The sequence below is a fragment of the Aspergillus pseudodeflectus genome (assembly GCF_044049435.1).
Source record: "Aspergillus pseudodeflectus strain CBS 756.74 chromosome Unknown BJX68scaffold_89, whole genome shotgun sequence".
NCBI lineage: Eukaryota > Fungi > Ascomycota > Eurotiomycetes > Eurotiales > Aspergillaceae > Aspergillus > Aspergillus pseudodeflectus.
The window spans coordinates 44,505-69,753 of NW_027263865.1; the positions used below are offsets into that span (position 1 = coordinate 44,505).

Genomic DNA, 25,249 nt, shown 5'->3' on the forward strand with positions numbered 1-25,249 from the left:
TTGGTTTTTATCCCTTGCAGCTTCACTGCTCATGGAAACTTGTGGGCATCTCCTTCTATGCCCATGAAGAGTACAAGATTATAACAGAATACGCAGCGACCTGAAACTGTTTCTAGTGGTTGAGATAGCCGTAATTAAATACATTTACTCGTCTAGGATTAGAGCATCCCCGCCGCCCACTGCCGACTCCTGACCGCGCACAACCACACTGGGCACATCGAGCCACCTCTCAAGCCGAATCTCCTTACTCAGAGGCGTCGACACAGCAAACACCCGCGTCACAAGCTCAATTTCACTTCCTTGTTCAAGATCAAACACCTCGTGCTTGACAGCCGGAATCAACGTTCGCTGTGCGACTAGATTGGTATTAGAGTCCGGCTTCAACGCTTCGTGTTCCGTGGTGACGTTTTGACCAGTTGATACGCGGGTAGTTCCCACTACACCACTTGCACCGGCAGGCGAAAGGACGAGAGAGCTTGCATTGTCTGCGTAGGCTCCCTCTACTATACCAACCTGCGACGTACTCAGCGATTTCACATCCGAGAGCATAGGAAGGAGTCGTTTGTCTCCCTTTGGCACTCTCGAAATAGCAAAGCCGCCCTCGACGAGATGCAGACTTTCCAGTGTACCAGGCTTAGCCGCGCGGATGCGGTGGATTCGCACATGCCAGTCTGGCCATCGACCTGTAGGCGGGATCAGCGTCGTCTGTACTACGACCTGGCCGTCAGCCCAGGGACGCCACTCGACGCTTGCCACGGGGACAGTCTCGGACTCTCCCGTCGATGATGTGCTGCGAATGGCCGCGGTCAAGTATCGTACAGAGGAGCACTTCCACTTCACAGCCCATGTTTCCGCGCCGTCGCGACTCAGTGCGAGCATGCTATCCGGAGCGATCTGCTGGATCAACGGACCTGTCGGGACACTGAAACCAAACGCAGACGAGTATGCGAACTTGGAGTACTTTGCCTGATTTGCTTTCATTGGCCAGGCGACGAACTGGCCGGCTGAAAGCATGAAATGGTGGTTTCCTGATGGATGGTTGCAGAGGATCTGCGTGGGCGGTTTTATCAGCGCGACAGAGGGTTGAAACTCTGGGTATGGTGCTTCTTCTGACATCCAGAAGGGATCGGTGGCGCCGAGCATGAGGACGATCATTGATTTCAGGCTCCAGTAGACTGACTGGGGCGAGTTGTAGTCCTCGGCCATGTACATGTTTCTGCATGATCTTAGGATTCATCTCAATCTGGCATGGGTGTTGGTGACAACTTACGGGTAGACATATCCTATGTTCATTGTGCCATCTGGATAGAAGATGTCATCCGAGTTGGCCATCCAGCAGCGAAGGTGTCGGACAAGGAAACCCTTGATTGCCCCGACTGAAGCCAGCGGCCCCGGCATATCCTCAACACCAGCAACGGCCAGTGCAGCGAAATACGCACCACACGCGAAACGGTACGTAAGGGACCGGCCGAAGGGGATTGCACGACCTATATAGTCAGCTTAGTGACGGACTCCTACAGAACTAGTAGGAGATAACTCACCCTCTTTATCAAAATACCTCCAAAAAGCGTCCCCGAATTCTCTCGCCTGCACGCGATACCGCTCCGCCCGCTCCGGATCCAGGCCCGCCGCAAACTTCACATACAGAAGCTGGCTAAACTGGATCGCAAAACTCCCTGAGTAGTAATCAACTTGTCTTCCGCATCCAATGCTATCTCTTCGCCTCGTCCGCAGACACTCGCGCTCCTCCTCTTCTTCGGCCTCTGGCGTCAGCCACAGTCCATCGCCCGACCACCCGGCCTCGAGATAGAATGAATCGAGGACAGCAAAGTCACCGTCCATTTCGGGCTTCACTTCGTCGTACGGGATACCCGCAACGAGGACCAGAGCCAGGTTCGTAAAGACGCGGAACCAGCGCCAGTTATTCACGGGCATGTCCTTGCCGTTCATCCCGCGGAGCCAGGCGACGATGTTTGCCTGTACGCGGGGATCTTGGGAATGGAAGAAGTCATCCGGAGCAAAGAGAAGCGCGCATGCAATGACCTCGGCTTCGACCATGCGTTGGTCGCCATTTGCGATGGTCCCCCAGTACTCCTTGTGAGCTGGGTCTGTGCCTGTAGCGATACCGCCAATCCAGGGTTGAGCCAACGAGCGGATGGCGGCTGCGTGGATAGGGTCCGATTGAGCAGAGTGGAGGAGTGCACTTATAACCCATAATGGACGGGCGAAGCCTTCGAGTTGGGCGGCGCGTTCGTCGAAATGGGCGCCTGTGGAAGTAGGGAGGCGGATAAACGCTTTGTCGCGTGAGAAGTGCTGGTGGAGGGGTTGCACGACTGCCGAGGCGGCGAGGATCAGGTCATCTCGCGTCTGGAGAGGGTTGTTCGAGAAGTTTTTAAGCGGCGGCATCGTAATTACTGTGCGCTTGGTACTCGAACGGACTATGTCTACTATGAGCTACAGATATACACGCCTCGTGTGGTTGAGGAATTGGTGTCGGGCGAAGTCTCGGAGCAAATCACCCCGCGCCTCCACCGTTTCGACTCAATGCGGGGAAACCGGCATCCATGACGCATGCTTGGATTACTCTGTCAGTCCATGTAAGGTACATACGCCGCGAAATTCGCGTTGCTTAGACTAATAATGCGGTCCATCTCCGAGTACTGTTGATCGAGCAGAATTGACGTGACTGCTGTTAACTCGTCTGGGCTGCCTGTATTGTAGCTCGCGGATCCAGACCCAGCGTTTAGTATCGCTGGCTGCGACGGAGCATGCTCCATACCAAGAATACCACCACTAGGCTGCTGGGTTGGAACAAACTCCGGATGCTGCGGGTTTGAGGCAGTTGCTGTATCATCTTAGTATGTGAGATGTAAGCGACACTGAAAGGAGACATACCAGGCCCTTGAGAGTGATCAAGCCCAGTGTCGCCATGCTGTGCCACATCTTGATCCGTCTCTGAACCCCTGCCATTCCACTTGATCTCATTCGAGTATCCCAGAACATCCATTTTGAACGATTCATCGTTCTGACACTTGTGGTACAGACCCCGGAGCTGGTCGCAATACTTCGCAGCCAGGTTCCCACTCCTGCTTTGAGTATGGCTGGACCACCGGGCGGACATGGTATCGAGAAAGCTCGTCAGGGCCCAAAAGTCGGAGGAGAGGTCGGTTTTGTAGTAGCGCCAGTGGACTATCGAAGGGCATTGTGTTAGTTGAGAACGTGAGTCACATCAGCGAGCGAGAGTAGACAACGGACCTAATAGTACTCGCGCGCTGACGAATACACAAAATGCAAGCTGACTATCGACAATGCTGTCTGCAGGGGAGTTGTCCATGTACTTCTGGGTGATATTGGCCGTCTCTGCCGCAGCAGCTTCGCAGGTCTCTGCGCTTGACAGAATGGGCAGCTTGACTACTTCCAACCACTCAGACGGCGGGTATGCGATGCGTTGGTGAAGCAGGATCATGGACGTGTTATGTGTGATGTGCGCCAGCGTCAGGTTCGGATCCATATTGACGACGGTCGGTTGCCGGGAAATATTCGAGTCTTTCCACCGCTGAGGAAGAAACATCTTCCAGCTGCAACGGTAAGGAAGGACTCCCGTGTAGTTCAAAGGAAACATACCTGACCAGACGCAAATCCAGTTCCTTGAAGCGCATAAGCCAACTACCCATCTCCTGCCGATCACGATAATTGATCCTCTGCTGCAAGAAGAACGTCGTGACTCTGCTAAGCGACTCGGTCGCTTCAACTCGATACGCAAACGCCCCAATTGTATTCATGTCGACTCTTTCTTCCGGCGCCGGTAGATGTGGATGCCCTTGACCGATGGAAAAGCGACTGCGTGGAGACTCGACTGTATTGTAATCTGTGGGCTGAAATGCAATGAGGTTCCCAATCTTGCCGGCGGATTTATCCCATATGCCGAAGAAAGGCGTCGTCACTATTTCTTGATTGTGCCACAATCCTCCGTCGGCCGGTAACCGTCTATGAACGTCGTTTGAGGTCAAACTGGTGTTCCAGCTAGAAACTCCTGTTAGTACGTAATCGGCTGAGGGTGTCCTGGCTGATGAATGTACCCTGTAGTTACTGAGCAAAACCTGGTATAGCCGGTTAGCATCGCTTGTGTACTCTGTCTCCATCAAAGAAACTTGCCTGTCGAGATTGAAAATCGTCCAAAACACACGCCGCCGCTCTTCTTCCTCTATCCAGTCCTCCGCCGGCGGGAGACAAGGTCGCGGCTGGAGTAAAGGACCGTTGTCATGGTGTTCGGACTCGACGCTTAATTGGAGGTACTCTACCGTCCGCGTAAGAGAGCCCACAATGGGCCATGCTCGGGAAAGCCTGCCTGAGCCGATCTGTACCTCAGTTAGAAAACTCTCAAAACACCCAGTCGCGGCAACTGACATCTTCAAAACAAATAATCGTCAGCGCCTGAAGATTTTCGACGTGCAAATCATTCATCGCTGTGAGTACGACAATCTTGCGCGATCTCTCGCAGATGGCATCAATATCATCCAGACCAGCTGTCAAATTTGAATCCACGTGCCTGAGCAATGCGAAGACCATGGCGTGTAAGACGACCTCTAATCGTGCCCTCTCGTTCGGGTCCTTCATGCGTCGTCGGAACCGTTTCTCATGGAATGTAGGGATCCACGGCTGCACCAGGGAGAAGTACAAATCAACGACGGCGTTCAGGATATCTGAGCTCGGCAATGTGGACGACAATTCGGCAAAGTCATCTGGTTCAATTAATGGCCGGTCGTTCACCCGTCTGCGTTTGGTTGGCGAGCGAGGGAGGGATTCAGTAATCGGCGCATCGCCATCTCGCGCGTCGCGCGTTAGTGAGATATCAGACGCGGTCGATAATTGTCGTCTGCGTTTGTTGTTTGGTCGCAGCTGCCCTAGAAGCTGTTCAAGTCCATCGCAAAGCGCGGCTGCGACAGCCGTTGGATCTTGAGACGGGAAGCGAGGTATATCGCGCGGACCATCTTCTGCTTGGAATACCGCATCTTCAAGAGCCTCTACGTACCCCAACGTAAGCATATGATTAGATGAAACTTCTCCTGATCAGATTGGAATGGTCCGCTCGGGTTACTCACCAACTCGCCTGCGCAACGCCTCCACAGCGCCAGCTTTGAGCCCAGGCTTCTCGCGATCCACATCGTATGAACAAGATGTCCCTATGAAGTGATCAGATAAGGCTCACGTTTGAGGAATAGACAGAGAATACCAATCCTCCGACAATGTGCACACAGAGGCAGCTCACGCGAGCAACGCAATTTCCGTTTCCGACAAGCTCCACAGGCAGGTCGCTCGTCGACTTGCGCCGGAGTCTGTTCCGAGTCCATTTTGCTGACTGGTCGAAATTCAGAGAATACGACCCCGAACAGAAGACGGCGCGGGCGAATTGGGGGAATTAATAGGCCGGTGGAATTCCCCCGACCCCCCGCGCTCTTTGCCCCGGATCAGCTGATCCTGCCAACTTGTGCTCGGGAATTCTCCGGCGGGGACCAATCAAAAATCACCCTCGGTACATTGATCACGAGTTCCATTAGGTAGTATTAGGCGATGCATTGCACTAAGAAGCTATCCCCATCTGTATGGCAAGATTCATCATCTCTGGCGGTACATGCGGAATCTCCATCTTCAGTTGCACTCTGGCCCTGGCGAATGCTTCCCTCAGCGCTGCCTCGTTTCTCGGCCACTCGGGGCGCGGTAGCCATTCCTTGAATACCGGTGAAGGACCAATTTCAACTTCTGTCAAGTCCGTATACAATTCCTGGGACTTTGCTTTGGCGAGGGCGAAGAGGGCTGGAATCACATCACGGCTTGGAAACCAGATTGCCAACTCCCGAATACCCGATGGCAGCAGCTGCGCGACAAACTCGTCCATATCCGAGTTTCCCGTCTTGAGTGTCCACGCCTGCAACATGCCTTCCAAAGAGCGCCCGACAACTTTCAGAGTCCGTAGCTTGGTGAAGTCCGACAATGAACAGACGCTGTCACCCGTAAGTCTTCCCAAGGGAATATCGCTGGACGCCTCGAATATGATTTCCTCAATTGTTTTCTTCAAACGTGCGATCGCGTCCCAAACCTCGAGGGTAGACCAGTCCTCGTGGCTCTCATCATAGCCCGTCGAGGATAGCCAGTACAGCTCAAACTTCCGCAAGACCTTGCATGCTTTAAGCAACGACGTAATCAAGAACATCCCCGACCCGCTCTCGCCCAGATCCAGTGTCTTCAGCGAGTCCAGGCGCGGGATTGGAGGATTCTCGTGGCCTTCCCAGAATCCCTCTAGACTTGGAAGAGAGAGATGCTCCAAGTGAGAAGTGGCCTGCAGCAACGGCGCAATCTGCCCATAGTCGATCGCCCAACGGTCGCCGGCGATGAAGTAGTAGTAGATTGATAAGGATCTCAAGTGGGGAAATTCAATCTTCGGTGATGCCTCAAGAAATGCGGGCAACAGGTCCAGGTTCCATTCTTCGTTTACGGGGAGCGTGAGGGATTCGATGTTGGGCGTGTATGCGAGCAGCGTTTCGACGGGGAGGTGGCGATATGTACCCTCGAGATGCCAGTCTTCGGCGGGGACGGGGAGACCGAGATTACTGATGCATGTGTCGATGAATTCTTTTTCAAGAATGGTTACACCGGTGGGCTTGAGGAAGGAATCGAATGTCACGGTTGTGACGGCTGCTGCGAGATCAGGACGAGATACAATAGCGCGGAGGAAGCTGACCAGCCGGGACACGGGCTCTGAGTAATGGGTGTACGTTCGAAACAGTAAAGGTTGAAATGTGTCCCTGAGCGCCTTGCATGTTTGCGTGAGTTGCGACAAGACCTTCTGCGTGTCGCGTTCCTCGACAGAGCAAAGATATGACCCGATTTGAGTTCGAAGTTCATATGGAAGGGTCATGAGGCTCCGTGGAGGGTCCATCGGGACGAGGCTTATTTCAGGATAGTAATAATGGTTCCAGGCTTCTGTTTTCTTGAGTATTGGGAGAATGAGGGCTTTATAGTGCGCCGCTTCGAGGCCATGAAAGGCACCCATAGGCACCAGCTACGGTGGCTGAAGCATCATGTAGACAATTGGCGGCTGAAAGATCTGTTCAAACAAGCTACCCCTGAAGAAGACAAGACAAAGCCATGAACCTTGGTTCATCCAGCCGTTTTGTATAGATGGCAAGATTAGCCGACGATGGCTGGCGAGCGACGAAGCGAGGTACTCGGGCTTCGTGGCCTGGGGTGTCGAGACGCGACGTGGGTTCCCCGATGCAGCTGAGGGTAATCTTCCCAGACAGCGTTGGCCAATTTATCGACCATGGTTATCTGGGGTTTATACTAGCATGCTTTTGATCTCTTCAAGCGGCGGATCTCTACATTTTCTGTAGGGAAACGGTGTCCCGTGATCTGCGCTCCGACACCCATGTATCTTCAGGCAAGAAGCATAATTCGGCTAATAATCCACCAATCAAGTCGCGTGGTCTAATGGTCATGATTTTCCGTTAACACGTGATCAGTCTTCTGATTACTTCTGCAATAGTAGATGCCGGAACGGTTCCCGGTTCGATCCCGGGCGTGACTAGATTTTTTTTTTTTGCTTTTCCCACAAGAGCGATCTAGCCAAGGACACAGAAAGGATCATGTATTATGATGCGCAGAGTGGGATCGGGGCCCAGGGTCTTCAGGCACATGAGATTGTCCTCCAGCTCCTAGACGTGCTATGTACATAGAACGCTTAAATAGTCAGCTCGGTACACCCCATATTCCATGAGAAAATGAAGAAAAACATAACAACAATCCACCAATCATGACCGACACACCGGAAAATTGCATCCATTGACGATGCAGCTTGCCAAACGGGGTCGGATAGATCTGACCTGCGTTCCGCCCCAGCAGCCTGGTTCCGTTCCGGTTGCGGTAGTGGCCGCTCCAAGACAAGTTAGCCCCAGATTGATCGTCTTGTCTGGAGCTCGCTTGGAGCTTTGGGCAGCTCGTCACGGATCTCCGCCTGCCAAAATACGGCAATTTTATATTACTTCAAGCTATTGTCCCGCCCAGTCTTGGCTTCATTTTTGGTTTTGGGTCAGGTCATGGCGGAGTTGGGAGATATATAGTCGAAGGAGCGCACCGCTTGTGCCCAGGGGATAAGCGGGTTACGAAGCCAATTGACTCACAAATCTAGTGCATTGTTTGCATCATGAGATTCGCGAAAGGTTCCCTTCTAGCTCTCGCTGCGGGACTGCTACCTGCCCTTGTTACTGCTGAGCCGGCAGCACCCCCAGCTTACACTGCTCCAGCAGTGCCAATTGGTCGCGGCGGCGGTCACATTCCTCGGACCGTAGGACGGCTCTTTGAGATCGACGGCAAGGTTCAATACTTTGCGGGCACAAACTGCTGGTGGCTCGGAAACCTTCTAGATGACTCCGAGGTTGAGCTGGCCATCTCGCAGATGGCAGATGTACGCTATCCCTTCAATCCCCTTCTTCAGCGAGCCCGAGGGCTTACTAGGGATACGACTTTCTAGACCGGCTACAAGGTCGTTCGCACATGGGGATTCTTCGGGGTCAATGACCCCACAAACCCAGGGCAGCCTACATTCTACCAAGTCCTGAACGAGACCTTGTACAAGGGCGGATGGGGAATCAACTACGGTCCGAACGGTACGCATCGCGACTTTCAACACCATACATGTCTTTCGCTAATAGTTTTCAACGTATAGGAATCCACCGCCTCGACGTCGTCGTCTCCCTCGCCGAGAAATACGGCATCAAGCTTGTAATGGTCCTAATGAACAACTGGAACGACTTTGGCGGCATCAACATCTACAGTAACGCATTTGGCAGCAATGCGACCACCTTCTACACGAATCCTGATGCGCAGCGCGCGTATCGCAACTACGTCAAGTTTATCGTCAACCGGTACAAGTCTTCTTCTGCGATCTTCTCCTGGGAGCTCGGGAATGAGCCGCGCTGTAAGGGGTGCGATCCCTCTGTGATCTATAACTGGGCCACGGAGATTAGTCAGATGATTAAGAAGATTGACCGCAAGCATATGGTTACGCTTGGTGATGAGGGGTGGTTGTGTCCCCCAGAGGGCGATGGGACCTATGCCTATGACTGCTCGGAAGGCGTGGACTTTGTGAGGAATCTGGAAATCAAGACTTTGGATTACGGGTAATGCTTTCTTTCCTCGTCGCTGATATTTGTCTATGCCGGCACAATTGCTAACGAACGTGTAGCACCTTCCACATGTACCCCGAGTCGTGGGGCTACAACTACACCTGGGGCAACGAATGGATCCGGCAACATGACGCCATCGGCGCAAGGGCCGGCAAACCCGTCAAGTTTGAAGAATACGGCGCTCCCATCAATCATACCGAGATTGAACGACCATGGCAATTGACCGTCCTCAAGGAGACCTCCCTGGCGGCGGACTTTATCTGGCAGTTTGGGAGTGTCCTGCCTGAATCCGGAACCACGTGGGGCGATGTCAACTCGATCTATTATGGGACGGAGGAGTATGAGATTCTTGGGTTCAAGCATGTGGCGGAGATGCGGAGGAAGCGTGTTCGGCACCATTAGACCTTAGAGTGAGCAATAGCTACTCGGCTTGAGTATGCCACGCGTGATTGACTATTCACGTCTTGTTCACAATGCTCATCAAAATGTTTCAAGGCTTGCAACTTATATTCTCATTCCAAAGCTCGCTCAGGATAGCCAGTAAATAGCTGAAACAAAGGCCAAGCTTTCTTCAATGACAACGTCCAGCATGTTTCCACCGCGCATATCCCTCCTATCTCGCAGCAATCCTCTCCATGTGTTCCGTAACCAAGCAAGTATACTCATCAGACCCATAATAGATCGTATTCCCATCATTGTGAGTCTGTCCCGTACTCAGGGTATCACCCCACTGCCAGAACAAGTCGCCGGCAATCCCCGTAGTGCCAACGGCCGTCGTCTGCCAGGGCACCTCAATGGCACAGTGGTCGGATGGTGCGCCGTACTCCTCGAACAGGCACGGCTTTCCGGCCGCTGCGCAGGCTGCACCGTGCGTTCTTGCCCAGAGGTTGCCCCAGTCGTATGATACGCCCCCTGGTTTAGATGTTAGCTTTGATTGTGGAGGGCTTAGAGGGGCAGAGATTTGGAGACGTACAGCTGCCTGGGTAGAGGTGGAAGGTGCCGAAATCGATCGTGTCGATGGCGAGGTTTGCGGCGAAGTCGAGCCCTTCGCCAAAGGCAAAGGGATAACTTCCATCGGATCCCTCCTCCAGGCCGAATCCCTCTGAGGTTTTGATTAGCTTCGGGTCAAGGCCAAAGGACATTCAAAAGGATGAAGTGGTGCTGACCGTCACCAATGCAGACCATGTGCAGTGGGTCAAGAGACTTGATGTAAGCGCTCGTGTCTGCAATCCAATTATACAGAATGGACGTGTCGCAGCCATTGCAGCGGGGCTCGTTGGCCAATTCCCAGGCAAAGACAGCGGGAGAGTCGATGAAGCGGCTGACGACCGCCTCGATGTAGGTACGGTAGACAGTCTGGATTTCATCGTTGGTGTACCAGTCGGTCTTTGTGGTTCCACCGTAGGCCTTCAGGTAAGCACTCATGCCACCATAATCATCCCAGTTGTTGACAAAGTTGATAATCAGCTTGATACCGCGCTGCTCAGCGGAATTGACCACCGCGTCGAGGCGCTGCAACCCATCCGCTCCAGTGTTGATAATCGTTGCGCCGTTTTCATGTCGCTGGAACCATACTTGGCCGCTCCAGGGATCCGTATTGATATCGCTGAAGCCCCAGATACGTAGGATCTTGTGTCCCGACTCGGCGATGTGGTCCATGACGAGATCGACGTCCGCGTCGTTGGTCAGCATGCTGATCCAGTACGAGTTGGAGCCTGCGAAGTAGTCGGTCACACCGTCGATGGTAAAGTTCAGTCCGTTGGCCGAGGGAAAATCGGTTGAGGTAGGGACAGAGGTAGTAGTAGTTCTTGTGGTGGTTGTCGTGGTGGTTGTTGTTCTGGTTGTGGTCGTCAAGGTCGTGGATGAGCTAGCGGTGCCTGCACAACCAATTAGTACAACACGTTGAAGCTATCTGGAATGTACCTACCTGGAAGGCACTGGCTATACCAGTCATTTTGATAAACACAGACGTATCCAGAGACACAGGTGGTGGCCCCGGACCAGTTGTTCCCTCCGCATTGGCCGTACGCGCCACTCTGCGCAGCAACAGCACCCACAAGAGAGAAAAGAGACAAATCACGTCCTTTCATAGTGTACAATTGAGTCAGATAGCTTGAGTGGCCATTTCTCTCGCCTTCCTCAGCCCTCCCTCCGATATTTATAGGGCGAACCCTCCGTTTCCATCCTGGATCTCCGCGCCAAATCGAAATACCCCTGCCGACAAGAAGCCGACAGCAGTGTGGTGCAATCTATACATATATTATCAGCTCATGTAGTGCAATCTAAATTCTGCAGCGCCATTGACCCCGTGGGAAATGAGGGGCTGAAGAATGTATCCCCGCCTCCTCCGGCAGCTCTCAATGGTCGATATACTTAATTCTCCGCCTTGCTCCGCATTGCTCCGAAGCTACTAAGCTCGCTTGCAGGATGCGGGGGTGATTGTATGGATTGATGAAGAGCCAAAGGGCCAACGCGAGGACATGCGATGCCAAGCTCAGCATGTGGTGTCCGTGCTCTGTTCGGAATGGCGTCAAGCCACAAAGTATACCCCAGATATTTCCCCGGGAATCAGAGCTCAGCGTACGGACTAACACAGGTGACAATAGAGGATTGCACGTCAAACAAGCGACTTTTGCTATACGGGGGCGACTGCTTTGAGCGGATTGTAGAACCTTCGAGGAAGATATTTCGATACGGGCCATATATATATCTTGGTTGGCTCTTCGAGCCTTGTCCACTAAAGCGCACCGGAATCGGCCAACTGCCCCAATGAATGCTCTCTTGGAGTGTAGTGCGCAGCAAATGACAAAGTGATTGTATGTGGAGAGGAGGATATGATGATATGGACAGTTATTGAATTTTCACCGTTGGAAAAAAAGATGGGTTGACATGGCGGAATGAACGCGGATCATCACGTTTGGGAGTGCAGCATCACACCGCTAAGCTAAGTCACAAACTTGGCCGCGACCACTTTTGTAGTATCCAAGTACAGTCCGTGAGGGATTATCGGCATTCATTCCCCAAACTTCAACAATACGTTAATCGGCAGGAAAGCCGGGTTTGCTCGAATCCACGCACGGCAGCCTGCTCCACACTCGGCTCTGGGGTATCGCCTCGGACAAGTTCCGATGGAACATCTCCAATTCTCCGCATTTTCGTACCCCAAAGCTCCCCGATCTTCATTGTTACACCGTCGTCATTCGCCGGGGCGCAGAACTCCGCGATCGCCAGTTGCTTGTCACACCAGGAATGCCAGGTTTTTGTCGGCCCGTCTTCGGGGTGAATACATAAATGTAGGCATCCCGCTGCCTCTGCCGGCTGCGCACTCTGCTTCGTGAAGTTCGGTGGTCACGTTTGCAAGTTCTTATCATATACAGTCATGGGCTCCGTCAGCGATGTGCGACCCAAGGGCGGCTTTAGCCTCGTCTTGGAAAACCCTTACCTATGTGGCGTTGCTTCTGTGTGTTTTTAACAACTCGTGATCAAGACACCTCCTAACGGTATACAGTTCTCAACTCTCGGTGGATTGTTGTTCGGTTATGACCAAGGCGTGGTCAGCGGTGTGATCACGATGGAGTCCTTTGCGGCGAGGTTTCCGCGTATTTTTTCCGACAGTGGCTTCAAGGGATGGTTCGTTTCGACACTTTTGTTGGGTAAGTATCAGCATCTACTTCCGTTTGTGAAGAATCGAAGCTGAAATTGGCAATAGCGGCGTGGTTAGGCTCGCTGGTCAATGGACCCGTTGCCGACCGGCTGGGACGCAAGCTGTCGATAAACCTGGCAGTTGTCATCTTCGTGATCGGATCCGTTTTTCAGTGCATCGCGGCGAATCTGCCGATGATCTTTGCTGGGAGAGCAGTTGCTGGTTTCGCGGTTGGTATGCTGACCATGGTCGTTCCGCTGTATATCTCCGAGGTAAGCTATATCGGTCATCCACTGCTTTGCACTTCAGGGCCTGACCAGGCGTAGGTCTCGATTCCGGAAATCCGCGGTGGTCTCGTGGTTGTACAGCAGCGTGAGCTCTTCTCCTTCAATATCTTCCTGTACATATACTGACTAGTAGCCCTAGTGTCCGTCACCCTCGGTATCCTGATAAGCTACTGGATCGACTACGGCAGCAACTACATCGGCGGCTCGCACTGCGCCCCGGACGTCCCCTACGCCGATGGCACAAGCTTCGACCCGTACACTGATGTCCCACCGGGAGGCTGCACAGGCCAATCGAACATATCTTGGCGTTTACCCTTAGGACTTCAAATTGCGCCCGCGGTGATTCTCGGTGTTGGCATGCTCTTCTTCCCGGATTCGCCACGCTGGCTCTTGATGAAGGAGCGCGATGATGAAGCGTTGTCTGCGCTGTCGCGATTGCGGAGGCAGGCCCGGAATAGTCTGCCTCTTCAGAATGAGTACCTCGAGATTCGGGCTTCTATCATGCTTGAAAATACGTTTGCGCGGGAACATTTTCCGAATCTTTCGGGTGTTAAACTACATGCTGCTCAGTACTTGTCCTTCCTCACGACCTGGTCTCGGTTCAAACGCTTGGCGATTGGCTGCTGCGTCATGTTCTTTCAGCAGTTCATGGGTTGCAACGGTAAGAGTTGCCCGTATCCCACTCGGAACTTGACACCAAGTATCTGACACCATATAGCCATCATCTACTACGCCCCAACAATCTTCGGCCAATTGGGCCTAGACGGGAATACGACCTCTCTCCTAGCTACCGGCGTATACGGTATTGTCAACTGCCTCAGCACCCTGCCAGCCCTTTTCTTTATTGATAAAGTCGGCCGTCGCGTTCTTCTCATGGCCGGTGCTACAGGTACCTGTATCTCCCTGGTTATTGTGGGTGCTATCGTGGGAGCATATGGGTCTAGCTTGGTGGATAATAAGTCTGCTGGCTGGGCGGGTATTGCGTTCATTTATATTTACGACATCAACTTCTCATATTCGTTTGGTAAGCACCAGGGCAACATTATGTATATTGATTCTGGCTAACAATATAAGCCCCGATCGGCTGGGTTCTCCCATCGGAGATATTCAACCTCTCGATCCGATCCAAAGCCATCTCCATCACGACGTCCGCGACTTGGATGTGTAACTTGTAAGTTCATTGTCTATACTTCTGAGGCATAAAGTGGGTGTCTCTGATAGTTGTGGCTAGCATAATCGGCCTCGTCACCCCCGACATGCTCGAATCAATCACCTGGGGCACTTATATCTTCTTCGCAGCCTTCTGCCTCATAGCACTGGCGTTCACGTTCTTTTTCATTCCCGAGACTCGTGGAAAGGTACGTATAACCACTTCACCTGCTTCTTGATAGCGCCTAATGGTATTCTACAGACTCTTGAAGATATGGACCTCATCTTTGGGGATACAGCTGCACATGAGGAGAAGAAGCGCATCAAGCATATTGAGGCTCAGCTGCGTGGGACTCCGATTGAGGATGATGAGGTTTTGAAACCGGTCGAGCACCATGCGGAGATGGTGGGTGCTGTCTGATGGCTATGATAACATTGCTGTGGCAAGGTTGACGGAAGATATATCTCATACCTATGCGGTGAAATAAGAAATAACTTCGTTCCCCGTAGCTAAGAACTCGAGAAGAAGAAGAGGAATGTCAAGACATGAGAAATTATCCTCGTCCAAACCAAGCACGCATCATATCGTCATCACACTAGGAGCGTATGGAACAAGTCCCACATCTCACGAAGAACCGCTCTTCTTCCTCTCCTCAAAAACTAACTCAAGCGCCCCCGTCGCCAACGTGAAAGTGTCATGACAACTCTCCAAGAAAACATCGGCTCTTTGTCCCTCTGCAAGACGGACGTTGTATCTGGTCAGAATCTCGGCGGCAACGAGTCGGAGTTCCATCAGCGCCAACTGCTTTCCGACACACGCGTATGGGCCTAGAGAATGATCAGGACTACAAGACCAGGACTAGGAGTTGGGATTTGTGACAAACCAGCATTGAACGGGATAAACGCAGATGGCTCCTTGATAAGCTCGGGACGTGTCGTCCATCGCTCTGGAAGAAATTCCTGGGGTTGGGCGAAGACGCGCTCATCTAACGTGTGCAAAATGAATCAGTACTTGAAACCTCGGAAAATCACAGCTAATTCCCTAACCTCGAAATAAGGTATGCGTGGGTACGCAAACCATCACATCCCCAGGAATATACCGGTCGCCAATCTGAAGACCCTCAGGGGGAGTTATCCGCTGTGTGCCAGAGGGAACAGCCGGATGCAAACGCAGGGTCTCATTAATGAGTGCGTCAAGGACCTTGGCTCCGGTGAGCTGTTCTTGAGATAAAGTGGGTAGGGCATCGAGTTCTGCCTGGAGCCTTGTTTGCCAGACGGGGTCGGTCGCAAGGTGGAAGAATAGATTCGTCAATGTCGCAGCGGTCGTGTCGCTTTATCTTGTTAGCCTAGTTTCGTTTAAATGCGAGGAGTTGCTTACCTTCCTGCGACGATAATTAGATATGCATCTCCGTGGAGATCAAGCCAATCCTGCTTGGATCTTGGACCTTTCTGATAAGCGTCCAAAATCCAAGAGAATACATCCGGGATCATAGGGGGATTCTGAAGCAATCTCATTAAAAATGGTGATGATAAAGCCGATACCTAAGGGTGAAATACCTTGCTTCTTCGACCTACTTGCTCGCCAACCCAAGCCCAGAACTTGAGATAATCTGCGTTCACAAGCGGAACCCGTTTGAAGAATGGAAAAAGCCATGTGAGATGACTGAACAGACCAATCGCCTTCATGTCCTCGTGCAGCTGTAGCGAGAAGTAGGTGTCTTTTCCGTCGATCAGCATGTTGAAGGGCTTGCCAAACGCGAGATCACCCATCACGTCGAAGCTGTAGTAGTTGAACCACTTGGCCATGTTCATGGGGTTTCCCACGTTCTTGCCGATGGCTTCGATGAGTTGGTTAGTATAGAGCGTCACCCGGGGCTCATAGTCGCGTAGCGCTGCACCTTCAGTTAGAGTTGGATTCTAGAGAAACGATATCTGGTACTTACCCTTTGAACTAAATCCTTGATCCCATACCTTTCTTCGCCGAGCGTGCTCTTTCTTGTCGCGGACCATTTGAAGGGACACACGGGGCTCTAAGACGGTGTACCACGGGCCTTTGCTCACTTTTGCTTGCGCACTATACAGTGCTTTCACGGCCTGGGGATCCGTGATTGACAACTCAGTGGGGCCTGGCCGAATACAACCTCTTAGAAATTCTTTTCGTCGCATATATTGGAAGATGGGAATATTTACCTAACCGTACATAATCGCCATACTGTTGATGCAGTCGCTCAACCTCCTCATGGAGATGTAACTTCTTAGCCGACAGCGTCGTGATGTAGAAATTCGACAGCCTAGCCAAGAACGGACCAGGGAAGCTGGACAATCGATGCCAGAACGCACGGTAACACAGCATGCTAAGATAAATGCCGAGAATGTGGCACCCCACGACATTGAAAGCCCAGCGTGGTCGACTCGTGACGGCAAGGCCATCCAAGACAGTCGTACGCTCGAGGAAGAAAGCCGTTAACGTAATCAATGCATAGCTGACAAAAATACGAGGAGACTGGACATCCCATTCGCCGCGGCGATAGAGGAGAAGGTGCGCACTTACGCCGCTGGCGGCGGCCAAAGTCGCGAGTGTATCCATTCGTAATAGTTAGATTCGCATCGGCTGGCCAACTTATTTTTGTTGCACCAACTCAGTCTTATAATCTTATTTAGGATTCCCCGGTAATACTTCGGGGATCGGGTGTTGGTTGCCGTATTGCCTTGATACCCGAGTAGCCTATAGCAGCCCTGCATGGTGTATCCTCCCCTTGCTCGGACCCATTTTACCAATTATTATGCAACCTAGTGTTGTGCAGGGTGTGCAAAGCTAAGCAAGAGGCCAATTGTAGAGAGCGGAACACGGAATTCCAATTTCCGAGTGCATAAGCTTTGTTTCAAAACCCGAGCGTACTTTGATAGGCTGTCACGCCTTGCGGAGTGGACTCCGCGTTGTATTGTTGGCCAATTGCGGTGGAATATTGTGCTCTGTAAGCAAAACTAGTGCACTAACTCCCGCTGTCAGGGCATAAATAACTCATGGATCCCCCTTTTCGCCAAAGAGAAAACTCGGACTTGGAAGTCCCTGTTTATGACTTGGATGAGGCGAGTATCTGGATCGTAATGACAATGTCCGCTCAGAAACTGTACATAGGACAATAGGGAAGTGTATCAGATCCCGCCGAATGCGAGAAACCCTCCAAACAAGCATGGCTATAACCCACCACGAAGTCACATACGCAGACTCAAAACAATCCACTATCTAGCGACGAGCCCCCAGCACGGCCCCTTTATCCTCTTCATGCACGGCCCGCCGCGTGGAATCCCACCACAGGCGGGACGCCTGCTGGCTTTTTCAGCCCTACCAGAGATTCGGGCTTAGCACAAGCCCCTGCGGAGACTTCAGCCTATGCATGCGGAGGTTCTGAGACACGAAACTTAGGCTATATTGGGGACGACCTGCGCGGTTTCTTGTCATCGGACTTGATACATGGAACCAAGTCCTATGATCATCATAATACCAGGGAGAAGATTAGTGTACATGAGACAAGCCAATTGATTTGACATGACTTGCATGGTCGCCTTCAAAGCTTTGCTTAAGGAGCAAAGGGACAGCGTGATGCGAGTGAGGAAAAGCAAAGCACTGAGTTGGCGGACAAAAATGCTCTTTTGTCGGTCTCGAGGAATGCAGAATAAAAGACAAGACTGCTTTGGCCGGTAACAAAGCGCATTCATCCCTCTGTAAGACAAATTATCGGTCTATTGTTGTGAGGAATCCTGTTCATTGTCCCAAAAGCTCCAACAATGGTCCTGATAACAATGCCGTAGACCACAAAGCCTCCGTAAGAACATAAATATCACACAGCAGACCGAGCATATTTGTCCTATATCGTTATCAGACGACAGTTCTCAACATGTCCTCCGAAACCACCTGCCCCGTGTGCGCCGACACCGCCCGCTACAGCTGCTTCGAGGATAAACATGTCATAGCATGCAGCACCTGCGCTACCTGTTACTCGCCCAAGAAGCACACGCGCTGTCTGTGGTGTAATGATACTGATGAACCCGACTGGGACCATGAGGCCTGGATGGAGTGGTATCAGGAACAGGCGAAGGACAGCAACGATCGGGAGGTTGCGCGGGTTTTGGAAAGGATGGGTGGTATAGACATCAAGGGTGGGGTGAAGAAGAAGGACATAAACCAGCTTGTTGAGGGGATGGGGGGGACCAAGATTGATGATAAAAAGAAGTAAGTATGAGACTTTTGGTGTGGTGATTTGGTTTTCTGATTAGTTTTCAAATATACAACATACAATGAAACGCTTCTGGTTCGTAAGATGTATGAATTAGTGGAAGATACCCAAATGACCAGGTGAGAAAGGTCTCTTATGGGGTAAAATGACGGATGCCAAGACGGGCAGCGGATGATCTCACGTCGGGCTTTTGAACCGTTCGGGGCAACCAGGGCCGAGTTGATAAGCAGCAGCGGAGATACGATGACAACCATCCTGTTCTTTCACTCCCCAACAACCCCTTAGCCACCACTCACCATGCGTCATAATCCGACCCATAGCAGTTTGCACACGGTCCAATAAGCCTGCTTGCTGGTGCCAAGTTTCAGCCTCGATCCCGGAGATAGCGAGCGGATTCCGCAAAATCGGCAATCTGACATGTACATGCTACACGGCTTTACGACGGCCATCGGATGAACAGAGTATACGCTGACAAATTGGTGACTGAAGGAGTGAGAATGTCAAGATGAGTCGAGCAGGGTGTATAAAAGGCATCGACCTCTGCAAGGACAATAACCATCCATATCAACACCATCTCACATACTACTAGCGACTACCTCCAACCACCACCCACAATGCCCAACGTCCTCGTGCTCGGTGGCTCCGGCTACATCGGCCTCGCTCTATCCAAGTCTCTTGTCGCATCGGGCAACTACACCGTCTGGGGTTCTGCGCGCAGCCCCGAGAAAGCCAAGCTCCTTGCTCAGAACGAAATCACCCCTGTCGAAAGCGATGTTACGAATGCGGAAACACTGAGAACCATCATAATTGAAAACGATATCAACATCGTCGTTGACACGACCTCTGCTTACGAACAGGCCGCTCAAATCCTGCAGGGCGTGACGGACGCCGCAAAAGCCCGTCGCGATGCACTGGCCAAGGAGCAATTTATCGGCCCCAAGCTTGGATTTGTCTACTGCTCCGGAATGTGGATTCACGGTTCGCCCTCCGCACGAGTCAGCGATCTTTCTCCGGTCGGTACCACGATCTCCAAAGGAAAGTCCGCCACAGCAACTGCCTGGCGACCAGCCCACGAACAAGCCATTCTCGCCGCGCGGGATGTGCTCGATGTCGCGATTCTGAGGCCCGCGACGATTTATGGCCGCGGATCCTGGGTCTGGAGTACCTGGTGGGAACCAGTCCTCAAGGCGAAGCAGAATGGAAACAACAGCGACGCCATCCAGATCCCGGCCGATGACAAGGCGCGCAGTCCAACGATCCACGTCGATGATGTCGCATCTGGCTTCCACGCCGCTATTGATCGCATTGATGGCCGACTGGGTGCATGGCCGGTGTTTAACTTGATCACAGAGACGATCGGAGTGCAGGAGATTACCGAGGCGGTTAAGGGTGCGCTCGGGGTTACAGCGCCTGTTGAGTACACCGGGACCCATGGGAATGTGTTCCTCGAAGCGTTGAGTCTAGTGAGCAAAACTGAGGCGTCGAGGGCTCGCACCGTCTTGGGTTGGGAGCCCAGGCGGACAGAGTTTCTCCTCAACATTCCGGTTTATCTTCGTGCTTGGGAAGCAGCTCAATAGGTTAGGGCATCTAGGAACAAGCAAATATCTGTTCTGGAGTTGATGCGGCTCTCTGTGACGCGTTGCGTATATAGACAAGGAAGAGTTCAAAAATATTTCGCAAACCAACCTGAAGAGTTCTCGAAACGACCAACTGTAGACATCCAACAGTCATCGCGACCCCATAGATATCTATGTAGGCGATCGCGATACTAAACGCCTCGGAAAAAGGGGCGCTGGCATCCTTCGCCCTCATGCTGATTGGATACACAACTTACAGCACCTTACATAATCCAAGTCATCTCCAGGCGGGGTTTCTGTTCATTTATTTCGGCATCATGTATCGGACAAGCGTCCATGATCAAGAAAATGGAACAGCCTTACTTTGTGAGTATACCGTGCTGTCTAAGGGTCCGATAAAGCCTGCATCCTAATTTCCTCCTGTCAGACTGTATCGGCCTGCCATCGATGCCGGAAACGAAAAACGCGCTGCGACGCTCGTAAAGTCTTTTGTGTACTTGATGTTATGCGAGGGATTGGCTGACGATTTGACAGGACTTCCTGCTTGTTTGCCATGCCAAAAGATTGGCTCGAGGTGTGAATATAATGATGTTCAGACCAAGGTACTTTCCTCGAGAGATTATATCTGCTCGCTGGAGGCAGAGGTCGACAGTCTTGAGCGTGAGCTACGCTATATGCAGTTTCCTCGAGATCCCGTCTCCACCGGACAAGTCAACGAGCCAAGCGAGGGTCCGGGCGAGGGCGACTTGTCAAACCCTTCGCCGGACTCCACGCAAACCTCTCGAGCTCAACCAACCCTTGACAGCCTCGACCGGGGGCATAACACTCGCTACCTCGGAGTATCAAGTGGTACAGCATTTCTCTCGCTATATATCGTATACTGGATATTCGTTTAACTTCAATTACTCATTACTCTCTGCAACAGGTATGCACCTCGCCCAGTCAGTCCTCAACGCAGCACGTCTGAATGACCCGTTAATCAATCACGTACCCCCTGATCTTCACCACACTCGGACGGAACCAGTGGCCTCCCAAGACCCTGCGCCTTCTGCAAATCTCCCCAAGAGCCCAAGACTTCCCTCGGAAGAAGTTGCGTTAAATCTCATCGAGATATTCCTTGATCAGTATCAACTACAGTATCCGATCGTGTCACAAGAATGGCTTGTTCAGAAGACGCATGAGTTCTACCTCCAGCGATCAAGTCTAGACGGCAGCCTCCCTGGAGACACTTGCACCGCATTCGTCCTCCAGATGGTTTTTGCCATCTCCCTTCTCTCCATATCAAAGGGTGACCAAGGTGACGACGCCCTTAGTCTCGCAGAAGGGTTCTACGCCAGCGCCATGTCTACCCTAACAAATGTGATGGAAAATAAGGGGTTGAAAACACTGCAATGCCTGCTTCTTCTTCTCCTGTACTCACTGCTCCACTTGTCCGCCACACCCATTTGGCATATATCAGGCCTTAGCCTAAGGATGTGTATCGACCTTGGTCTTCAATCTGAGGCCAGCATTAAAGTGTCGCCAAACGGCATTGCATCCGATCTAGAAATCGACTTTAAACGACGTCTTTTCTGGGCCACATATACCCTTGACCGCACATTGAGCATTATGCTCGGCCGGCCGTTTACCCTAGAGGACAAGTACATCGATGTCGCTTACCCGGAGCTGACGCTGCCGGAGGATAAACGAAGATCAATAATCCATTGGATCAAGCTGCAACGGTTGCAGAGTATCGCAGTGTCGCGTTATCACAGTGTATCAGATAACCAGGCTACTTCACAGTCGATATGTTCCAAAGATCTGGCGAACGAGCTGGCAGCTTGGATCGATGAGGCATCGTCATTGACTGATCCTACTCGGTATACACTTGACTGGTAGGAATGCTTCCAGAGGTGGAGAAATTCACACAGCTAATCAAAGTTTCTTGCTTTAGGTGGCGATACTGGTACCACAACACCCTACTCATAATCCATCGTCCTTCGCCCAATAGCCCCTCCCAGGACCTGGACAGCTTATATACATGTTATACCTCCGCGAAGAATGTTATAGAGGCCTCCTTCATCCGCCTGCACACAGACCGCTTGGGTGTGAGCTGCGTTGACATCCACTACCAATTCATGGCAGGCATTACGCTGTTGTTCCTTGTTTGGAACAGTGCAGAGATACGGAAACACGCAACCAAGGAGTGGGCATCGTTCAAGAGTTGCCTAGTGCAATGGGAACTCATCCTAGAGAAAATGGCCTCACTGTGGGAGAGCGCAAATCGTGCCAGGGAGGTCGCTCGCAAGCTCTCCACTGCCACTGTTGACATTGTGGAGAGAGAAATTGCGCAGGCTTCCAACACGCAGACTATGTATAGAGACGGCCGGATCTTGAGGGCGCGAGAGCAAAAGCGTGTCAAATTCATCATGGACCAAATAAGCTCCCCGGGTACGAACAACCTAGCGACCTATGGAAATATTGTCGCTTCTGCGAGGTGTGCTGCAAAGGACACGTACGAGGTAGCCGAATCCAGTTGCGCCGTCCATTCACCTGCTATTCAAAGTAACGACGCGTATGAGGAGAGTAGCCACCAGCAGGCGCAGCGGACATATCTTCATCCGGACCCAGTGCTCACATCATTTCCAAACGACCCGATGATGACCGACGAGACAACTATACCCACGCAGGGATACCCGTGGCAGGAAGCGGAATTTGACCAAATCTCCCAAATGTTACGGGGAGCGCTCGAAGATCCCGTGCTTCCTTTCTCCGACCTCTCTGCTATTTTTGGCGATACGTTGTGGTCGACCAGCTCTGGGCCTGAGAATAGCATGTACAACGCGGACAACATGAATGATATTGGCGGATTTTCGAACCTCGGATCAGGATCCGTGAGTATTTTAGGCGACACGTGGCTCGATAATGCAGGTCGCGCAAGGAATATGGCATGGGCGGACAGCGTGTTGAACTTTCCAGAAGATTGGGAGAACAATTCACCCATACCCTGAGTCGACGGTGTAGATAATGAATCAGGCTTCTTGCCAACTCTCTAAGCTCAAGGCAAGCCCGCGCAGGTTCTGACTCTGCATGTCCGAGAATCTCTTACCCCGATCGGCGGTCCAAATAGTCGTGAAGCTGGAGTAGTTACAGAAACCCCTGACTTCCTCAGGGATGCGCTCATCCCTGCGCTCCCAAGGATTGTCGCCGCTCCTGCCCGCCTCTGTAGCCTCGATCACACGCGTACAAGCCTCTTCAAACTTTGAAAATAGCACTTTACCCTCGTTCCACCGCTCCGACAGCGCCTGGAGAACATAGGCGACATCTCGAGTGGCCGTCCAAAGCTCCGAGGGGCGAAGTATCATGCCGCTATTACCATCGCCATTAAGCTTCCAATAACAAAATAGCATTGCAAGTCCCGTCCAATAGGCTTTCTCAGAGGCAATACGCACGTAAAACAGACTATTGGCCTCTGCGAGTGCTCGGTATATCTGCGCAAACCCCTGCGCCGAGCGCCACAGGTCTTCTAGTCCGTCGGAGGTGCGGTTGGGAATCAGGCGGCATGGTCGATTCAGCAGCATCCTACCCATCAGCAGTTCATGCTTTGTAAGACCGGCGGGGTCTGATGATGGGTTATTCTGGGCCCAGTCTTGAAGCTTCTCGGCCATATCGTGAAGGACGGCACATATGTCTTCCCCTGTGCTTGCGGGCTGCTCGTTGAGCTGGTCGTAGATGAACGATTGGATCTGGAGGATGCGATACCGCTGCAAGAAGCCCGCGATTACTTCTTCCTGGTTTTCCATTGCGAGCCCGATGCGGAAGGTCGGTAGCTGCGCAGTAATTACATTGTCACCAACTTCCATAGGCCGACAGCAGCTGAGGGACATGGACCGGTCGAACGAATACATGCTCCACCAGATGCGGCGGCGCGTCTCGAGGAGGCTGGATGAGACTGAGGAAGTTGGTTGTGGATCCTGGTGCAAGCCGAGGTCAATGCACGTGCGCATTCCAACGCCGATGAGATACCAAGCATCCAGAGACGAGGGATTAAGATTTGCAAACTGGATGAGAAACAATATAGATTGCACACCGGCGACTGTGTTGGGGATGTTAATGGATTCGCGGAAGCGAAGAGCAGTCTGGAACAGCGAGTCGGCTTTGTTGAAGATGACGCTACTGGAGCTGGACGACAATGAGGAGGCGGATATGGCAAGGACGATTGAGACGGTAAAGGCGTTATAGCCATGATTAGAGTCAGGGACAAAGTCGCCAAGATTTGGCGTTTGAGATGACGCTGATGGTGAGCTTGGATTTGACTCAGGTCCGTAGACGTACTCAAACTGGGCCCAAAATCCTTGGGTGGAGAAGAATGGCAGCCGAGGGTAGATGTGGTTGAAGTAATGCTCCGCGAGCTTGCGAGAGGCTGGATGAGCTGGTAGCAGATTTCGAGCCTCCTCTACCGTGGGGGATTGAGCAGGTACAGGTGGGATGGGCTTTTTGGATGCGGCTGCGAGCAGGAGGGTCGCAAACGACGGAACTGCATTGGATGCAGACGTATAATGGGATGGCCCCGCAATGGGCAGGGTACCAATATCAGAAATAAGCGTGTCAATAGCAGAAGGCTGATGTATCTCGGGGGATTCTGCGATGGAAGCATCCGAGGGCTCATGCTGGCCGAGATCTGAAGACCCATGCCGACGCAGCTCAATCTCTGTTTTTAGTTGCTGAATCTTCCGACGCAAATGTGTCACATAGTCTCTCGACTGCGCTCCAGCGAGCGAGCAGGAAGAGGTGCGATTTAGTTTGACGCACGCTCCACACGGGGCGTTGGAATCGCACTGCGGTCCTGGTCAATTCAAGGTTCCATCGCCCATTCAACCAAAAACTTACCTTTATCTTCCTCGCTTTGCAGAACGCACATGCCGAAGCGAGCTGAGCCACCTTCAAATGAACATCTCTTCTTGGGACAGGCACTCGTGGTGAGGCCTGGGGATCCATCGCGGGTGGAGATGGAGAGGTTGCGAAAACTTGTCCCTCGGACTTTTGCCCCGTTGCCCCCACGTTGGCTGGGGGAGTTCAGAAAGCGGGGCTGCTGAGCCGCTGCGGAGGAGTTGGGAGGCACGTGTGAGGCGTGAGATTCGAACGGCCTGAATACAGAGATAGAGAGGAAAAGGGAGGGAATTCATAAATTTAT

At 52.2% G+C, this 25,249-nt stretch overlaps 12 protein-coding genes and 1 non-coding gene across 13 annotated transcripts; 6 read left to right on the top strand and 7 right to left on the bottom strand.

Moving 5' to 3' along the window:
- Window positions 1–144: 144 nt before the first annotated feature.
- Window positions 145–2,467, bottom strand: BJX68DRAFT_279916 (glycoside hydrolase family 154 protein; the record flags this gene model as incomplete). Its single annotated transcript, XM_071048828.1, has 3 exons — window positions 1,542–2,467; window positions 1,271–1,487; window positions 145–1,216 (listed from the first exon to the last, which is right to left on the bottom strand). Exons 1-3 carry the CDS (start codon window positions 2,404–2,406, stop codon window positions 145–147), a joined length of 2,154 nt encoding a protein of 717 aa, XP_070892826.1. The 5' UTR covers window positions 2,407–2,467.
- Window positions 2,468–2,520: 53 nt separating this feature from the next.
- On the bottom strand, window positions 2,521–5,379 carry BJX68DRAFT_249315 (Zn(II)2Cys6 transcription factor). Its single transcript, XM_071042084.1, has 9 exons — window positions 5,234–5,379; window positions 5,103–5,183; window positions 4,408–5,024; window positions 4,156–4,358; window positions 4,080–4,100; window positions 3,625–4,023; window positions 3,256–3,578; window positions 2,896–3,189; window positions 2,521–2,845 (listed from the first exon to the last, which is right to left on the bottom strand). Exons 1-9 carry the CDS (start codon window positions 5,349–5,351, stop codon window positions 2,589–2,591), a joined length of 2,313 nt encoding a protein of 770 aa, XP_070892827.1. The 5' UTR covers window positions 5,352–5,379; the 3' UTR covers window positions 2,521–2,588.
- A 202-nt stretch (window positions 5,380–5,581) lies between these two features.
- On the bottom strand, window positions 5,582–7,051 carry BJX68DRAFT_272792 (uncharacterized protein; the record flags this gene model as incomplete). The annotated part of the gene is made up of 1 exon (XM_071047276.1): window positions 5,582–7,051. One exon carries the CDS (start codon window positions 7,049–7,051, stop codon window positions 5,582–5,584), a length of 1,470 nt encoding a protein of 489 aa, XP_070892828.1.
- Window positions 7,052–7,474: 423 nt separating this feature from the next.
- On the top strand, window positions 7,475–7,585 carry BJX68DRAFT_t158. The gene has a single exon. It is a non-coding gene; the product is annotated as a tRNA-Val (tRNA).
- Window positions 7,586–8,200: 615 nt separating this feature from the next.
- On the top strand, window positions 8,201–9,584 carry BJX68DRAFT_279918 (glycoside hydrolase 5 family protein; the record flags this gene model as incomplete). The annotated part of the gene is made up of 4 exons (XM_071048829.1): window positions 8,201–8,461; window positions 8,528–8,663; window positions 8,723–9,176; window positions 9,242–9,584. 4 exons carry the CDS (start codon window positions 8,201–8,203, stop codon window positions 9,582–9,584), a joined length of 1,194 nt encoding a protein of 397 aa, XP_070892829.1.
- Window positions 9,585–9,795: 211 nt separating this feature from the next.
- BJX68DRAFT_259384 (putative mannan endo-1,4-beta-mannosidase F) lies at window positions 9,796–11,272 on the bottom strand (the record flags this gene model as incomplete). The annotated part of the gene is made up of 4 exons (XM_071043685.1): window positions 9,796–10,094; window positions 10,156–10,284; window positions 10,349–11,059; window positions 11,110–11,272. The coding sequence occupies 4 exons, from the start codon at window positions 11,270–11,272 to the stop codon at window positions 9,796–9,798; spliced, it is 1,302 nt and encodes a 433-aa protein (XP_070892830.1).
- A 904-nt stretch (window positions 11,273–12,176) lies between these two features.
- On the top strand, window positions 12,177–15,178 carry BJX68DRAFT_279925 (sugar porter family MFS transporter). Its single transcript, XM_071048830.1, has 9 exons — window positions 12,177–12,642; window positions 12,691–12,835; window positions 12,892–13,097; window positions 13,152–13,197; window positions 13,252–13,773; window positions 13,831–14,136; window positions 14,187–14,283; window positions 14,344–14,470; window positions 14,524–15,178. The coding sequence occupies exons 1-9, from the start codon at window positions 12,562–12,564 to the stop codon at window positions 14,680–14,682; spliced, it is 1,689 nt and encodes a 562-aa protein (XP_070892831.1). The 5' UTR covers window positions 12,177–12,561; the 3' UTR covers window positions 14,683–15,178.
- BJX68DRAFT_272796 (cytochrome P450) lies at window positions 14,887–16,848 on the bottom strand (the record flags this gene model as incomplete). Its single annotated transcript, XM_071047277.1, has 7 exons — window positions 14,887–15,089; window positions 15,146–15,247; window positions 15,309–15,592; window positions 15,640–15,761; window positions 15,819–16,153; window positions 16,205–16,387; window positions 16,452–16,848. The coding sequence occupies 7 exons, from the start codon at window positions 16,846–16,848 to the stop codon at window positions 14,887–14,889; spliced, it is 1,626 nt and encodes a 541-aa protein (XP_070892832.1).
- A 757-nt stretch (window positions 16,849–17,605) lies between these two features.
- Window positions 17,606–18,071, bottom strand: BJX68DRAFT_215488 (uncharacterized protein). The gene has a single exon (XM_071037801.1). It carries the CDS (start codon window positions 17,979–17,981, stop codon window positions 17,721–17,723), a length of 261 nt encoding a protein of 86 aa, XP_070892833.1. The 5' UTR covers window positions 17,982–18,071; the 3' UTR covers window positions 17,606–17,720.
- On the top strand, window positions 17,747–18,589 carry BJX68DRAFT_249337 (uncharacterized protein). The gene has a single exon (XM_071042085.1). The coding sequence runs from the start codon at window positions 18,161–18,163 to the stop codon at window positions 18,497–18,499; it is 339 nt and encodes a 112-aa protein (XP_070892834.1). The 5' UTR covers window positions 17,747–18,160; the 3' UTR covers window positions 18,500–18,589.
- A 407-nt stretch (window positions 18,590–18,996) lies between these two features.
- On the top strand, window positions 18,997–20,325 carry BJX68DRAFT_249338 (NAD-dependent epimerase/dehydratase family protein). Its single transcript, XM_071042086.1, has one exon. It carries the CDS (start codon window positions 19,114–19,116, stop codon window positions 20,074–20,076), a length of 963 nt encoding a protein of 320 aa, XP_070892835.1. The 5' UTR covers window positions 18,997–19,113; the 3' UTR covers window positions 20,077–20,325.
- A 678-nt stretch (window positions 20,326–21,003) lies between these two features.
- On the top strand, window positions 21,004–23,066 carry BJX68DRAFT_272798 (fungal specific transcription factor domain-containing protein; the record flags this gene model as incomplete). The annotated part of the gene is made up of 2 exons (XM_071047278.1): window positions 21,004–21,950; window positions 22,010–23,066. The coding sequence occupies 2 exons, from the start codon at window positions 21,004–21,006 to the stop codon at window positions 23,064–23,066; spliced, it is 2,004 nt and encodes a 667-aa protein (XP_070892836.1).
- A 21-nt stretch (window positions 23,067–23,087) lies between these two features.
- Window positions 23,088–25,053, bottom strand: BJX68DRAFT_272799 (Zn(II)2Cys6 transcription factor; the record flags this gene model as incomplete). The annotated part of the gene is made up of 2 exons (XM_071047279.1): window positions 23,088–24,893; window positions 24,946–25,053. The coding sequence occupies 2 exons, from the start codon at window positions 25,051–25,053 to the stop codon at window positions 23,088–23,090; spliced, it is 1,914 nt and encodes a 637-aa protein (XP_070892837.1).
- Window positions 25,054–25,249: the final 196 nt, after the last annotated feature.